This window comes from Diuraphis noxia, unplaced genomic scaffold (assembly GCF_037042655.1).
Source record: "Diuraphis noxia isolate RWA-SAM2 unplaced genomic scaffold, SU_Dnox_SAM2 contig0002, whole genome shotgun sequence".
NCBI lineage: Eukaryota > Metazoa > Arthropoda > Insecta > Hemiptera > Aphididae > Diuraphis > Diuraphis noxia.
In genome coordinates this window covers 64,697,399-64,714,529 of record NW_028301712.1, presented here as the reverse complement: position 1 = coordinate 64,714,529, position 17,131 = coordinate 64,697,399, and the positions used below count along the sequence as shown (strand labels likewise).

The window sequence follows — 17,131 nt, the reverse complement described above, 5'->3', positions numbered from 1 at the left end:
TACGGTTATATTATTATTATATAGTTCGGCCCAGACAAATATATTCAAACCGTCCAGGGGCAGCAAGAGCACACCTTGCTGCCCCTGTCCGCACGCCTATGATTCGTGATGAATACTAATAAAGTTTTACAAACTACAAAGTGCATATCTCGCTAAATGTGAAAAAAAATTGTAATTACGTTAAAATAATAATGCATAATATTATGTTGGCTAAAATTCAATATTTGGTACCTATAAATTAGTAAGTGGGTCGGTATACTTTTGTATACAGGCAAAGTCCCCAATCCGCCTCCGTACGGTGGCTGCATAAAAAGCTAAAGCTTGCACCCCGTGCTATTTAAATGTCTGGCCATACGCTTATGCTTACATATACACACAGAACGAACTGTGAATTAAATTCGGACGCATAATAATATTATAGTAATGTAGGCAGCCAATCAAGGATGGTCTAATGAGAGTTATAATTAGAGAGCCTTGATGTTATTTCAATAAGGCATTCTAGGTCTATACAATCGTGAACACTATAGATATGATTCCCGCAAAATAATATAATCGTGACGGGTGTAAAGTAATAATATGACGCGAGTGCACCGGCGACGGCGTAATGACGTTTGGAAATAGTGGATCGTTAACTGGCCGGTGTTTACGCTAGAGGAAAATAAAAACAATCCACAAAGTTTGTACTTTTGTTATCGCGGGTGTGTGCTTTGTACCCCGCCAGCACGGCGCGGTCCGCTGACTGCGGCGACGCTGTGTTTAATATTATTATTACACAACATAATAATATAATATATTTTAATACTTATGTCATATTTTATGAGTTATCCATCGTCTCGTACTTTCGTACCCGTGGCGTCGTGATCGTCCGTAACAAACACTCGACATCAGGTACGTGCAACACATTAATATCTAATAATATTGTTGTTATTATCGCCGTCGTCATTCGGACAATCCGAATGACCTTATTATTCGTTATTATTATTGTCATAACATTCAATATTACATTAGCCCGAACGATCGCCAGTCGCTACCGTTTCGCGATTACGATGCTTCTGTTATCGGGCCAGACGTCCTTGTCGTTTTCCCACACGACTTATGATTTCCGCGCTCTCCCGCCACCGGGCCCCACCTCGGTGCGCCCGTCTTGACGCGCGCGCGCGCGCTCGCCCCCAGATCATCGCCGCTGACGCCGCGGCTCACGGATTTTCGAATATTTTTCTCACACAATGACGCGCGTAAAACAATAATAACAACGATCGCAATTTAAAACAAACAGCGAGTGTCCCCGAGACCGGATATCAACAGGCAAATAAATAATATTGTCCGACTCGTGTGTGCAGGATCCCTCGGCGCTAGGTATGCCCGTCAAAGTGGACATAACGCCCAGACCTCCGGCAAACTCGAAGCAACTAGGGGTCACCGGGTCTATACTGTATAGCGGATCGAAATTTCAAGGTTTCCAGAGGTCCAAAGGCAACAGCTACGAGGTGGAAGTCGTACTGCAGGTATGTAGGCCATTATGTTCATAATCTTCGTCTCAGACACTTGATGTACCTTCCTATAATTGTTGTTGTTGTTGTTATTATTATTATTATTATTATTATTATTATACTACACAAAATAGCACTTATCCGTTTTGTGCAAATGTCATCAATGTTAACGCAATACGCATAACATTGCATTTTCTAGTATGTCGACGAGCAAAACGGTTATCTGTGCGGTTATCTAAAAATTAAAGGTCTCACTGAAGAGTTTCCCAATTTGACCACCTATTTTGATGGAGAAATCATTAACAAAAAATGTCCTTTTTTGACGAGAAAGTGGGATGCTGACGAAGAAGTTGATAAGAAACATTGGGTTTGTAGCGTTTGTACCTGTCATTGCCGCATACTATATTATCATATTAACATAATTCTTTCATTTCACAGAACAAATTTGCTGCATTTTGTCAGTATGCCAAGACGTTCAATTCGGATGCATTTGATTATGAAAAACTAAAAAATGCTGATCATGTTTTTATGCGATGGAAGGAACATTTCCTAGTACCCGATCACACAATACGTGATATTAGTGGTGCGTCATTTGCTGGTTTCTATTACATATGTTTTCAGAAATCAACTTCCTCCATTGAAGGGTATTATTATCATCGAAGTTCTGAATGGTGAGACATTGATTTGCTTTTTATTTTATTTTTCTTATATAAATAAATGTTTAAATTATTAGGTATCAAACATTATGCTTGACCCATGTCCCAGAACACAGTACTCAGATCTATGAATTCAGGTGATTTGAAGAATACCAACATACAATATTACAATGAAAATAGTACAATAGTACATGAAATTACCTCAAAGCTTTCAGCGTTGTCTAAAGCTTACTGTGATTTTTTTTAAGCATTTTTCCTTTTTATTAGGTAACTGATTTATTTTCTACCTATGTATTTTATTTTAATGAATGAATATGACCTACTAAATTGTGTTGTCTTTGTAAATAACATTTTTTATTATAAACATTGCTAGAATTTTATTCTTGACATCTAGTCAAGTAATTTAGTCTTGACATCTATCTGTATATCTTTAACCTTATTTAAATAAAACAAAGCATATAATAAATTGTAACTGTTTTTGAAGTGAACACACTACACCATGTCAAAACAGATAGATGTATTATAATAATGATAAATGTGTCTGTATTGACATTTGTAATTTAATCCATGATAAAACAGTATTTATTGTTACATATTATATATATTCATATTATACTATATTTTTTGTACACTGATATAATTAATTGTTTGTAAACAAAATAATACATCAATTTACTTTTAATAGAACTTTTAATAGACTTGCCTTTAAAATATTTAATATATCCTGTTATTATGTAAATGTAAATAGCAATTATTATTTTGTAGAATATATTAAAAATTGTTTACCAAATATGATATACCTTATCTTTTTTCTTGTATCCAAATATCGATTTTGATGATTATACTAGAATACAAAAATATAATAAATCAGATTAACCATACTATAATAATTAATAAGAAATATTTTGTTACTTTTTTGTTGTTTTGTCAACTAATAAATATAATTATATTACACGTATTATGTTATATGGATTTGTTATGTGATAATATTATTATTTAAATTGTTATCAATGTTAAAACTTGTATTATTTGAAATCTATTTTTTGGGCTCCAATTTTCTCATGAAAATAATTTTTATTTGTTTGGCATTTGAACAAATCAAAATTTTATAGAAAATCACTAGTCTGATTGTAGAAAATATTATAACGTGAAAATATGAGATTAATTATAGTATATCTTAAATTGTAATGATGTATATAACATAAATAACAATTGAGAAGTATGGCATGAACTTAGAATATTGACTGATTGTTACCATGGCCAAGGTTACTTCATAAATGAGTCTTTATAAATCATATTATAAGGTTGTATTTTTTAATAAAAAATGTTATCCTGATATCAGATTCATTGTTTTATTTTTAATATTTCTGTAGGTACTTTAAAAAGTTTGGCATTTGTTTTTTTTCATAGTTATTATTTATTAGTTTTGATTATATTATAATAAAAAGGTGTTTTGCTGATATATTATATTGTGTCTATGTAACAACATGTTTACTATTATTTATCAAACATACATGCTCAGTATTATCAATTTAAATAAAAAATATTTACAATGAAGATAATTTTTAAAACATAATATTTATAACATATTATATTGAAATTTATAATACAATTCAATTATAAACAATAAAACAGTTTTTGTATTTAAATTAAGTTTGTAGATTATTAAAAAAAGGTTAAAATGTGTTTTATGGTTTAGAGGGCCATAAGTTATGATTATTTAAATGTGAAGGTAATTATTATTATAATATACTTCATGAATTATTTAAAACTATCATTAAGGAATATTATCCTAAAACCTGGATCACAGTACAAAAGATAAATAATTCAGAAGCCGGTTGTTTGAACTTTGATTTATGTGCATCTGTTTAACTATTTCAGTAAAAAAGATGAACCACCTTTAAAAAAAAGTTTGTATCAACACACGTGGAGTATAAAAAATCAAGTATCTGAAAATATGGTTTTAAAGTATAAGTAGGTACTAAAAAGTCAAAATGTATACAACTGTATTATTGAAGGATATTAATAGGATGGGAAGGTGACTGTGTGAGCATAATTGTTAAAAACTCAAATTTATAATACATATATTTATTAAATCTATGAGTGAATCACCCTGTATATAATAAACTTGCTGTGTAACGCATTCTTTTTGGTGGTTGAGGCCAACATTTGATAAGATGTCACGAGGTTAATGAATATATTTTTTCAAAAGCTTATAATAGATATATCAATATCATTCACGTAATATAAACAAGCCCTTAAACAATAATTGTATGTGACCCATAACTGTGTTATAGTACCTTATATAGGGATATATTTAACTATATAAATATGTTTTATGCTTTCAGAATTAAAAGATGTTCCTTATATCTCAATGGAGGTCAGTGAAAAGCAGCTGTGTAATATATCTTAGAAGATTCTGCTCACAACAACCACCAGAGTTACCTGAAGAACCAACGACGTGTTGTATGTCTGGGTGTGCTAATTGCGTCTGGATTGAGTACGCGGATAAAGTCAGAAGTATACTAGCAAACAGCGATAATAAGCAAGTTTCAAAAATGGTGTTAGACAAAATACAGGATCCCAACATGAAGGCTTTTTTATCCATGGAATTCAAATCAAAAGGCTTTTAGTAAAATTAAGGTTATATATTCTAGAATTTGATAATATAAATGCTTAAAAATATTCTACATTCTATGAATAATTTATACAAATAATTGCTTGACTGTTATGTAGGCTCTGTGAATCTCTTAACATTTGCACTTCTTATTTTTTTCCTTTCCTTGTAGACGGACATTTGGCCAATCCAAGGGTCGAAATGTACAAGTTCTAGTTTGTCTGCTAAACGTTCCCTGAATACGTTGTACTTGTGACCGCTTACCATGCTTTCCATTAGCACCATAGTGTGCTTGGATTTTACTTTTTTCAGTAACACATTTGTCAAAAACATTATAATTTATTAATGCCGTTCTAGCTATATATGAAACTTCTAGAAATAAATTTACAAATCACAATTAATGTTAGAATTTAAGCCTGTTTAACTGTTTAATAGCATAAATAACTTGTAAGCAACTTGCAGCCTATACTGCAACGTCTGCGACTTACTCTGTAGCTGAAAATTGAGGTTTGCACTTACTATCTAGTAGTTTTTACTGATTCCAGAAAACCATTTTAGTTTTTACCAAATAAAAAAAACATTTGCTGAACATTTCTTTTGAGAATTATCAAAAACCAAAACTATTATCATCTAAACTCGCTCTAAGGATAAATCAAAAATATAATAACAGATATAGATAATAGTATCTACAAAATAATTGCGATAAACCACAATCAAGATTTAAGATTACAGCCATAGATAATGAAAGATCACAGCATTGATTGTCTGCGATATTATCTTAAATCGTGGCCACCATCACGGAAAAATAAAAACTGTGTTTTGCAATGTTGGCAACATTGGTGATTTCCTTGGTTTTTTAAAGTTAACCGATTTTTAGTTTTTACAAAATACTAAATAGTGTAGGACTCTGGACTACGGAGTACGGATAAGAATTAAGTAAGAATACGATTACGATTAATAATAAAAAAATACTTGAACTGGGTTTCGGACCAGGTTTATATTATATTTTATTATTTATTTGAAGTTATTTAATATGTTTTCGCAAATCATACGTAATGTGAACTTGGATGTCGAGTCATCGACGGAAGTGTCAGACGAATTCGCTGAACTTTTAAAACTATCTGAGCAATCGCATTTAGAATATGAAGGTAAACAAAATTGATATGAGTTTTGTAGACCTTCAATAATTTTAATTATATGTGTTGAGTATATTATACATGTTCCTTGTTCAGATTCAAAGACTAGGCTGGAAGAGACCAACAAAGAAATAAATCACTACGATGAACAGTTGAACATTATTGAAAGAGAACGTGTCAAACTTATGTCGGAGTTGGCTCTTCAAATGCAGATGAAAGTAAAAAAAGACACAACATGATTTTATTAACTTTATAACTTGCTTTTTTTGCTTATGTTTTATGCTTTGAAACATTGTGAAATTTAAAAGTATCAGTGGACATATAATTTTTTTAAATTTTCAACAAACTACTTTAGAAATGTTGTAAGATCAGCCAAAGTAAATACTATGATAGATATTTAAGTCATAGGAATGTCTATGAGGATGCTCAGAAGTAGATTTTCATATATATTAAGTGATGTTCTTATTTTAAATTTAAATTACATATTGCATGTTAAGCAAATGTCATTAATTGATAAGGAATTTTTGATTATGGCTGGGAAATTAGATTGTACTTGTAATGCAGCTTGGAATTATTTTATGTTATTTGTTTATAAGATAACAATACCCATATAAAATTTGAATGAAGTGAATTTTCAGTATGTTATTAATCAGTGTACCCTAAATATCTATATTTTGAAGTAGTATTTTTGTTTATTAAATTGTGATTTCACAAGGTTTCTGAATATTATAAGGTGTTACACATCATGGACACATTTTGTTTATATATTTAATAGTACAATATGAATACATAAAAAATTTTCATACCTGGTTATTTTTTTATTCAAGTTTTTAATTGAATGATTTAATTATACAAAAATATTTTCACTTATATATATATATATTTTTATATTGTTTCTTTGAAAATAAATATATAAAATCACATTAAAATGATTAATATTTTGTTAAAGCATGACTTAAAGAATAAAGTAGATGGTCTGAAGAATATACTACAATCAACAGAGTTTGACTTAAAAAAATATAACAAAATGAAGTTAAGTACTGCTGATCTAGAAATGTTGTCCAATACCAAGTAAGTTTATTATTGTGTTAAAATTAAACAATTATGTGATATAGAATTAATTTCTTATACATTTTATAGTGATATGATTTATAATTTCCACAAAAATGTCCAACTAATAATTTATTAATAATACAGTTAAAATATTGTAATTATAGTAACAGCTAAAATATTGTCTTCTGTCTTGGACCAGTACGGTTAGAACATCCATATTCAATTATTTGAAAATGTGTTTAATAATAATGAATTTTCTTATTTTCCTTATTTTAAAAACTTAAAAATACACAATTGCATATTTTGACTTCTGATTACCAAATACATTGTTGTTATCAGGTAGGTTAGGTAAACCAGTACAAAACGGCACAACAATATAATAGTACTATCACTGTTTTTTTTTTCATTAAAATTATATTAAAACAATTAAACGTGGTTGGTAAAATATTTTATAGGTACCATAATATTAAAATTGATATCAATAATTTAAAAAATAAAATAAACTTGTATTTTTTTTTTTTTATTATTTCCAAAATATGCTAAATATTCTATAATATGCAAAAAAAAAATTTTACTTTGATCTCTGTATTGAAATTGAATTAATTGTCCACATTTTTTACTCTCGTTAGACTGCATGAACTCAATTTCAACGATATGTAAAAACTTAAATCTGGATTAAATTATAAAATTGATTTTTCTTGTGATTAATGAGCATACAATATTTTTGTAAAGATAATTTATATTATTATATAAAACTTAGTGAACTTTTATTGATTTAATTTTGTTTTAGAAAAACATTCATTACTTATAAAAATATGTTGAAGATATATTTTGATTATTCCAATGGTGCAAATGCAACTACACAAAAAGGATGTAAGTATACTTAAATTGTATATTCATATAAATTATAATGTATAAACTAGTAACAGACAATTAGGGAATAGATATTTATTGAAATAAATATTTCCATGTAATTTGAATATCAAAAAGTTGAGTATGTTTCATACAATTTTGAATAAATTGACACTTATTTTATTTTAAATATTTTCAAAATAAAGTCATATTATGTTCTTTTTTATCTTTATTGTGAAAATCAATGTTGGGAATTCTGACAAATATGAGAAAAAAAGTGATAAGAATTGCTTTATTATTTCAAGGGCCCTATACAAATGTATGTCAAACTCAAACATAATGTTTCTAAAATTAAAAACCAGATTTAATTTTATATCTTGGCGATGACTCCTACGTCATGTTCCTTTTTTAGTCTAAAAGTTATGCTTGAATAAATTTATATATATTTTTTAGATTATTATGATTTTTATTATGTTGAATACAGTATCTACTTTAATAATGAATATAATTAATAATGCAAGTATTTTTTACTTATGTCAACAGATACGTTTAATACAATTGCGAAAAAATTAGCTTATTTTGAGTTTAATACAGATGAAAAAACTGACAGTGAAATTGCAGAATGCTTATGGAATAAAATAAAGTTAGTTTCAGATAAAAATTGGGAAATGTTAACATTATAGTAATTTTGTTTATCTGTAATGAAGGTTAATATGTATTATTTTTTTTAAAATAATTGTAAGTAGGAATTTGATTTTTATCTTGAACAATTGTGAACTGCCATTTGGCCTATAAGTTGATATTTTTAAATATAAATAGATGACATTTTATTCTAGTTACTATCCTTTTTGTTAAATAAAAATTATTTTTATTCATACAAATCACACATTACTTAATAGTCTTTATATAATTTTTGTTGTATAAAAAATGAACATTTCTAATTGAAGAATCAATAAGCAGAATTTGAAAATGGTATTTTTTAAATATGTTAATGTTTAATAATATTACATATCTAACTATCTTATACTTTGTTGATTTGTAATTATTCTTTACTTAAGTATATTAAGATGAAGAATGTTTAAAGTAGTATTATTTTGTAGTCATGTCTTTTATTAATATGTATTATCAATTTGATATTCTAACTTTTAGAATGTATTGATTTGGTAATTTTAATTATTTTAATTGTGGTCTGTACATAATAGGTAAACTGTGTGATGCTAATAAATATTATTTGGATAAATAATAATTACAGTCAATAAACTAGTTATAAACGATGGGGGCCGGAGGAGAAGTATTGGCACCATGGTTCCTCCTCCGGTTCTCGATACTAACGAAAAAAAAAAAAAAAAAAAAAAAAAAAGTCAATAAACTAGTATAACCTATTTGTTTTGAAAATAATATATTTATATTTATGCTGATAACTGGTTATTGATTGTACACCAGTACCTTTTACTTCTAATTATATTTTGTGTACACGGTAGCTGTTAGTAGACTCTATTTGTAAAATTATTTAAAAAGGTATATAGGTATATATTAAATTTATACATACAATAGTGTTCTCTTTACCTAACATAAGTTATTAGTTTGTTTGTTTTTACTATTTAGTATTTACAGTAATAAAATTATTTTGTCAACATAATGCGCTAGCAGTTCCGGCAGCATCCTCGATATCACGAAAAAAAAGCAATAAAATTATTTAAGTTTAAAAATAAATGAATATTTTTTTCAAGGTAATTAATTTGTTTACTTGGTGTTTCTGGAGTCTAAACATATCTATTTGTACAATAGAGTGGTAAACCCACTTTCCCAATCTTTTAATAATTTGAGTTTAATTATTTAAATATTTTTAGTAAAAATTTAAAAATTTTGAATTAATGGACAAAAAACGAAAATTTAATTTTGCATGTAATATTTAAATGTTAAGTAAATTATGAGATACCAACATTCAATACATTTATATTAAAATATTATTAATATATACATGACGTTTTAAAATTCTTTATAGTATTGAACAATATAATACTACTTAATTATTAAAAAAAATGTATACCTTATACGTTATAATTATTATATTTAGTAAAATTGCTTATTTTGAACTAATTATCTATAAAAAAAGTAATACATTAAACATAACACCACACCAGCAATACATTTTTGACAGTTGAATAAGTAATAAATAGAGAAATTAAATAACGGCAATAGACTTTTTCGTTAGTCAGTAACAGAAGATTCAATGAGGAATCATGTTTGATTTGATGTCAGGATTTTATCCTGCGTCCGCGCTTGACGTGTTAAATTTGAATTCAGTGATAATTATATATCATTGTATACAAATTACGAAGAACAAATCATATTGTGACAATCTATTCAGTGTCGGCCTGGCCTAGCCCAGCTAGGCCTATTCAGGCGGCTAGGAAGCGATCGCCTCCGAGGCCCCGACCTGTATTTTTTCAAAACTAAATATTATAAAAACAAAATTACGATCAACTATAAAACAAGAAAGTCTAGGTCCGTTAATGATGGCTGTAGAAAAAGATATAGAAATCGATCGAGAAAAATTGATTGACAATGTGACTAACTCATCAAATTTATTAAAATTACTACTAATATAAATTGAACAATACAACAATGTAATTCTGTTAAGTTATTTAATTAATTTTTATGCATATCACATTTTGTGGTTACATATTGTATAAATATAGAATTATTGTTAACATTTTGAATATTTTTTACTACAGTGAAAGCTGTTAACAAAAAAGTTAAAGGGGTATTTTTGAGAGGCATCATGGGCCCTTTAGATCCCAGGCCGACACTGAACCTATTATGTTATTAATATTGCTTTTAATAATAATATTATTAGTTAGTTTGAAATTTGAATTAATTTTTGCAAAAAACATTGTATTTGCACTAGGACCGTATTTAAGATTTTGGCGGTCCCGACTTTGCTTTTTGGTTGTTATTAATTGTATAACTTTAAAGCAGGACTCGAGACTTAAAGCATTTGCTTATTTTTATAGATTGACTTAAAATGTAGCATAGTGCTATGGAAGTGTATGTCATGTTATAATACGTTTAATTATGAAGTTTGAAAGTGCTTTTTTCGCTTGTTTCAGTGATTTTTCAAAACAATTCTTATTTCTTATTTTTGCTTATTTGACTAGTATTTGTATGTTTTTATAGTGTTTTCAACTATTATAAATATCGTTTACATTTTATTTTTCAGAAAATCTATAAAATCCTTAAAGTATCGAAAGTGAAGTTAAATTTATTTTACAGTAAAACCTGTGTAATATGGAACCTGAATTACGTGGAAACCTGACTTTTATGGAAAAATGTTACGGTGCCGGCAAACCTAATGTAGTTTTAAATACATCGTTCCCTGAATAAGATGGAACCTGTTTAACGTGGAAATGGAAACAATATTTTGTCATGAAAACCTGTATATCATGGAAATATGTACATGTACTATTTTAAAATTATCAGTCAATGAATATAATCTATATTAATTATATAGATTATTTCGTTGCAATACATTTTTTTTATCGATAAGTGTCGTAGTAGTGTTCTGACGTAGACTGCGTATAGACGTAGGTATATTCAATATGACGTCCAAAAATAAATGTTAAACACTAAATGAAAAAATTAAACTAATTGAGTCAAGTGAAAAAGATAAATTAACAGTAAAACAAATTTGTGAACTTTTCAAATGTGGAAAAAGTCAAGTGTATAATATATTAAAGCAAAAAAATGAAATAAAAGAACATTGGATGAATGGTATGCAATAAGCTTAACTATAAAAATGTAAAATTCAAAATTCTATACATGTACGTATATTTTTTAATTTTAGGAAATGGACGAATGAAAAGAACACCAAAATCCAACGCTAATAAAACGATTAGAAATGTTCGCATTGGATGAAAATAATGAAAATTAACTTGAATCAATTCTCAACTTGAAAAATTTAGTAGAAAAGAAAATGGCAAGTCAAATAACAAAACAAAAAACATTGGATGAATTTTGGAGTAAAATCCAATAATAAATAATATGTAAAATATATGAAATAAATGAATAAATAATAAATAATAAATTACATTTGATAAAGATGTATCGGGAAAAATTTTTTTTACAACCTGTATTAAATGGGAAACCTGTCTAAAATGGAAAAAATATCCGATCCCGACGGTTTCCATATTACACAGGTTTTACTGTATAATATAAAGATAAAGATTTATTTTTATTTTGTTTGATTTTATAGTTAAAATTTTTTTGTTTTTTGATAGATATTTTTGCAAAAATTTAAGTTTGTAAATGTAATATAATGTAAATATAATGATATTTTTGAGAGCTTTTTTAAGCACTTATTTTAATGGTTTCAAGTGCTATAAGTCCCGAGCCCTGCTTATCAGTAATACTAATAATAGGGATTTTTTGTATTCAACGCAGTGTTTAGATAAATAAAATTAAAAAAAAATAATAAGCAAATTCAGTGATTGGTAAATAATATTAATATATTATTATATTATGAAGTGGAAAGAAAGTAGTGATGATTTAACTGTATTTGAAAGTTGAAACATTAGAAGAATGCGAACAACAATTTTTCCCTCTTATTTTTAATCTCGTAAAAATGTTGTCTACGTTTCCTGTATCCACTGCAAGTGCAGAACGATACTTCTCAACGTTGAAACGTCTCAAGACATACTTATAGGGAACAATATGGGCCTAGGGTGTCTGACATGGTTAGCCCTTTAAAATATTCATAGGAACATCAATGTTGATTCTATACAAATTGCAGTCAATAAACTAGCTCAACGTAGACTATTATTAAATGTACTTGTACAATTAAAAAAAAAAAATAATAATAATAATCTCGTGTATTTAATTATTATATTAAGTATTTATCAAATAATTAATTTGTATGTGCTGCGCCGCATTTAGTAAATATTTATTTTCAACTCCTAATCCAATCCTTATTGCAACTTTTAAAGTAAAAAAATATCCAATTTTTTTATGTCAGTTTATAAGGCTATAAATAAAGTTCCATTGAATGTCTAACCTCTCCCCATAAATAATCTACACCCGGGATCACGAAATAGCAGCCCGCGAATGCATTTTAACTAGCCTTCAGACTGAGAGAAAAAGCCAATAATTTAATTATATTTTCATTAGTTTTAGTTAAATAATTAATAAGTGTATATTTTTTTATTTAGAAATAAAATATTTTTGGCCAATATTATTAAAATAAATATTATGCACTTTGAATTTTTATGGCCCGCGAGAATTTTCCGAATTCTTAATGTGGCCTGCGGAAAATATTAATTGGTGACCCCTGATCTACACCTGTCACCAGGTCCTACGCTTCTGCCTATCACCTACTAATAGTGATGCACCCATCACTACATCGGCTGCATCCGAATTGGTTCCCATACCTGAAAATTGACATCCGAATTGGTTCCCGACATTCCACGAGACACACATCCGAATTGGTTCCCGATATTCTAGGTAAACGGAACACATCTGAATTGGTTCCCGATATTCTAATGAATAAATAATAGGTAGACAAGAAACTATAATTATATTAATAATTTCTATAAAAATAGAAATGGACAAATACAAAAGTAATGAAATAACTAAATTAGAATTTATAAAAAGTGTTTGTTGCAAATTTTTATCTTATTAATTTTTTATTAATACATACCTAACCATTATACTTATAAAAAAAAAAAATTGACGAATTGAAAAACTATATTATTTTTATTTTTTTTTTAATGACATTCGTGACAAATTTTTAACCATATCTGCATAATATGTTGACAGTCCTAAGTCTGTATAAAATGGGAAGGAAAATTGAAAATGCTTTTTCCCGGGAACCAATTCGGAACAACCCGGGAACCAATTCGGATATACCCTTCGTAACAACCCGGGAACCAATTCGGACGTTTGGGAACCAATTCGGATACACCGCACTACATCCTATCATCGACAATATCGATAGTTTAATACGATATCTACATCAATATTGTTTTACATCGAAATTAATATTTAATTTATAGGTCCTTACTGTTTATAGGTTTGATAAATTGTATTGTACTGTGTAATAAATAATAATCGTCAGATAACACGTTTAGTGTGCATGTTCCGGGGAAATGTAAATTAGTAATAATTTATTATGTTTGTCAACAGTTATAATTTAAAACATATAAATTATGATGTGCTAAAATATTGATAAGATTAGATAAGATATCGATATTGTGACGAATGTTTTATATCGATGTACAAAATTATATCGTTGCCCATCACTACTATAGTCTATAATATAATAGTGAAATAAACTACTTTAATAGAAATATAAATCTATCATAAAATATTATACTTAGTGACACGCCTAATCTGATAGACCGTCTTCGTTCAGAAGCGTTTTTCGTATGCAATGATTGATATTATCATTGAATGTAAATTGAACGTAGTATACAATATTACCGCAGTGACTTAATAATAAGCCAATGAGGTAATCTCGACAGTTAGCACATTTACATTAGAGAACTGGTTTCCTGCTTTTCCCTTTATTAATTTTATTTTATTACTTGGTTATTTTTATTTTTTTGTTTTTTAGGGTTAAGGCTTCTACAACTGAGGTCATTAACCTGGGGGAACTGTAGGGGAAGGTACTGTAGGTTTTAAACACGTGGGTATTTTGGCAGAATTTTGAATGGGCACCCGTAGGTTTCTGCCATGCCCGGTTGGGGGGGGGGGGGGGCGGCGGAAACTACTTGGTTATTATATTTCTTTAAACGTTTGTACTTCAACTTTGTCACTAAAAATCATTTGTAGTTTGTAATTACTTTAACTTCAATCGGTTTAGCTGTTTTTAGAATAACTTATAATATTTGAAGGTTAAGAGCCGAGGAAAATTGTAGACACATAAGCTACTTGAAAAATGAAGTCATTTATATTATATGCATATAACTACCTATATTATAAATGACACTTCTAATCGTTTTATTATTTTATTTAATAGTTTACTAATTAGTTCAGTGAGTCTACCCATTTGTGTTTCACTCAAGTATTTTGGAGAGATTACAAGGAATGTCAATCGTTGGTAAGTTTTGGATTAAGATTTAAGAGAGAGAGAGAGAGAGAGAGCCAAGGTGATTACCATAAATAGTTTTCGCCTCTTCAATTTACTTAGAAAAGTTTTAATATTAGCCATAAGATACATATATACCTAACTTTTATAGTGTTATAAAAATCTGTATGGCAATAGAATAATGTATTCTACCAAAATTAATCAGAGCGTTAACTATATAGTTTATTAACTTAAGTTTGTTATCGCACTATATTAGTTATCAGTAAACTATAGTTATTTCAATTTAAAATATTAAGAGGTCAAATAATCACTAGTTTTTTTCTCAGTCTTATTCGCGTAGATATCTGATACATTAATAATTATATACACAATTCATTTTATGGTTTCATTATACCTATTATGGAAATATTATGTCTGTCATAGACAGTCTATGTGTGTTTCGTTCTAAGTTTTTTTTATAGATACTTAATAAGAATTAGACTTTTAAGAAAGTTTTAATAGTAGGTAGGTATTTAATTTTAGATTCTTAGTAAAGCGATGAATGTATTGATTTTACAATGATGTGTGTTTTTATATAAATATATATATTTTTTTTTGACTGTGTACACGATAATAGTTGTCTTAATAATGCTTTGGATTCTAAATTAAATTGTAGTATATTAACAAATCCCATAGTAGGTAGTTATATATACTGTAGCTCTGTAGCACCTTAAATTATATTATAATCTATTGGTAATATACCAGGCAGTCTTGTAAAAGATACTTTTTAAAATTATTCAAATAAAGATACAGATACTTTTAAACTTTTTTTTTATACTTATAGGTCAACTGAACCGATTTTTATACAGTACTTAATACGATATTATTACATACACTGATCTATTGGAAGGTATACGGTGTATACTCTACCACCAGTTTACTGATTTAGCGTATTACCCTGTAAAATTACTAGAGATACGCAGGTATACGCGCATATACCCACGTATACCTTTTTTAATTGAATTACCAATTGTTCTTATACTTATAATCGTTAGAAAAAATGTCTAAGATCAATTTTTTTTCCGCATACATGGCAAACAAAAAGAAATTATGTGATAAAAAGTAAGTTCTAACTCCATCTTATCCTATTGCATGGCGTAAATATGTCTAATAACCTTTTTTGGGGGAAGGGGGGTAGATCAATTAATTTAAATATAAAGAAGCGGTGGTATACCTCACGACCCACCATAAGTTAATTTTAGGTTTGGTGAGAAATTTTTTATTTGAGAGAGGGAGAGGATTAAGCTTCCCACCCCTCTCCCCTCAATATACGTCTATGTGCTGAGCGTATACCCTAGAAAAAAATTACGAATACATCACTGATTATATAGGATTATTTTACACCATATCATTTGGCTAAAACACGTATACTTTGCAATTTTATTGTTTTATAGTTTTATTTGTCAAAGTATTTGATTTCCGCAGGTTGAATTTAATCCACAGTAAAAAAAATAAATTATTACCTATATATTCTCAATTTTATTTTTATTTTACGCGATCAAAATTAAAATAGGAAATGTGTATTAACTAAAAAGAAATATTAAAGTAGGTATTAGAAAATTAGTATTTGATTTTAAATGCGAATATTTCAAAAGAGTATTTTAAATACATATTTGAATACTTTTACTCGATACTTTACAACATTGTAGGTATAGGTAAACTTATAGGTACATGGTACATATATATCATTATAACTATGTACTCGTATTAACCTATATGAACAAGTGTAACGTTGGTCTAACACAACGTTTTTGGTTTTCTATCGTACAAATTCAACAACTTTTCTTAGGTGTACCTACTGCTATTATATATATTGTATATTATTATATACAGAGATTGTCCTCCGCTGCAGACTGCAGTGAATTCGTTTCATATATATATATATTTTTTTTAAGCTAAGAATCCATACGGGGCACAAAAAATTCAAATTTCGATTAGGCACTCCCGACTCTTAACTAAATAATAAATACTTTTAAATTATAATGTATACATATCTATTGTAGTCACTTTTTTGTCGTGTCCGAGAGACCGAAACGCATACAAACTTGCACACGTACAAACGCGGGCGCGCACACACACTACCTATACATACATGACGTCGTGTACGATACACTCACACACACTCACACATAGCCGAAAAAAGATGAGCGGCCGCCTATGTACACATTTTGTGGAGCGGTCGGTTTCAGTTTTGGTCTTGGCGT

At 28.3% G+C, this 17,131-nt stretch overlaps 3 protein-coding genes across 5 annotated transcripts; 2 read left to right on the top strand and 1 right to left on the bottom strand.

The window, feature by feature from the left end:
* Positions 1 to 689: 689 nt before the first annotated feature.
* On the top strand, positions 690 to 3,489 carry LOC107167133 (glucose-induced degradation protein 4 homolog). Of its 2 annotated transcripts, XM_015516044.2 has the most exons (5): positions 690 to 888; positions 1,341 to 1,505; positions 1,690 to 1,857; positions 1,929 to 2,161; positions 2,224 to 3,489. In XM_015516044.2, the coding sequence occupies exons 2-5, from the start codon at positions 1,359 to 1,361 to the stop codon at positions 2,285 to 2,287; spliced, it is 612 nt and encodes a 203-aa protein (XP_015371530.1). In that variant the 5' UTR covers positions 690 to 888; positions 1,341 to 1,358; the 3' UTR covers positions 2,288 to 3,489. The 2 variants fall into 2 exon arrangements, with proteins under 2 accessions (XP_015371530.1, XP_089075724.1); XM_089219598.1 differs by lacking the exon at positions 690 to 888 and having other exon boundaries at positions 1,069 to 1,505.
* Positions 3,490 to 4,773: 1,284 nt separating this feature from the next.
* On the bottom strand, positions 4,774 to 5,096 carry mRpL33 (mitochondrial ribosomal protein L33). Its single transcript, XM_015516075.2, has one exon. The coding sequence runs from the start codon at positions 5,094 to 5,096 to the stop codon at positions 4,875 to 4,877; it is 222 nt and encodes a 73-aa protein (XP_015371561.1). The 3' UTR covers positions 4,774 to 4,874.
* A 465-nt stretch (positions 5,097 to 5,561) lies between these two features.
* Positions 5,562 to 9,538, top strand: LOC107167138 (uncharacterized). Of its 2 annotated transcripts, XM_015516057.2 has the most exons (6): positions 5,562 to 5,699; positions 5,788 to 5,911; positions 5,996 to 6,117; positions 6,849 to 6,970; positions 7,743 to 7,825; positions 8,348 to 9,538. In XM_015516057.2, exons 2-6 carry the CDS (start codon positions 5,797 to 5,799, stop codon positions 8,485 to 8,487), a joined length of 582 nt encoding a protein of 193 aa, XP_015371543.2. In that variant the 5' UTR covers positions 5,562 to 5,699; positions 5,788 to 5,796; the 3' UTR covers positions 8,488 to 9,538. The 2 variants fall into 2 exon arrangements, with proteins under 2 accessions (XP_015371543.2, XP_015371538.2); XM_015516052.2 differs by having other exon boundaries at positions 5,675 to 5,911.
* The last annotated feature ends 7,593 nt before the right edge of the window (positions 9,539 to 17,131 follow it).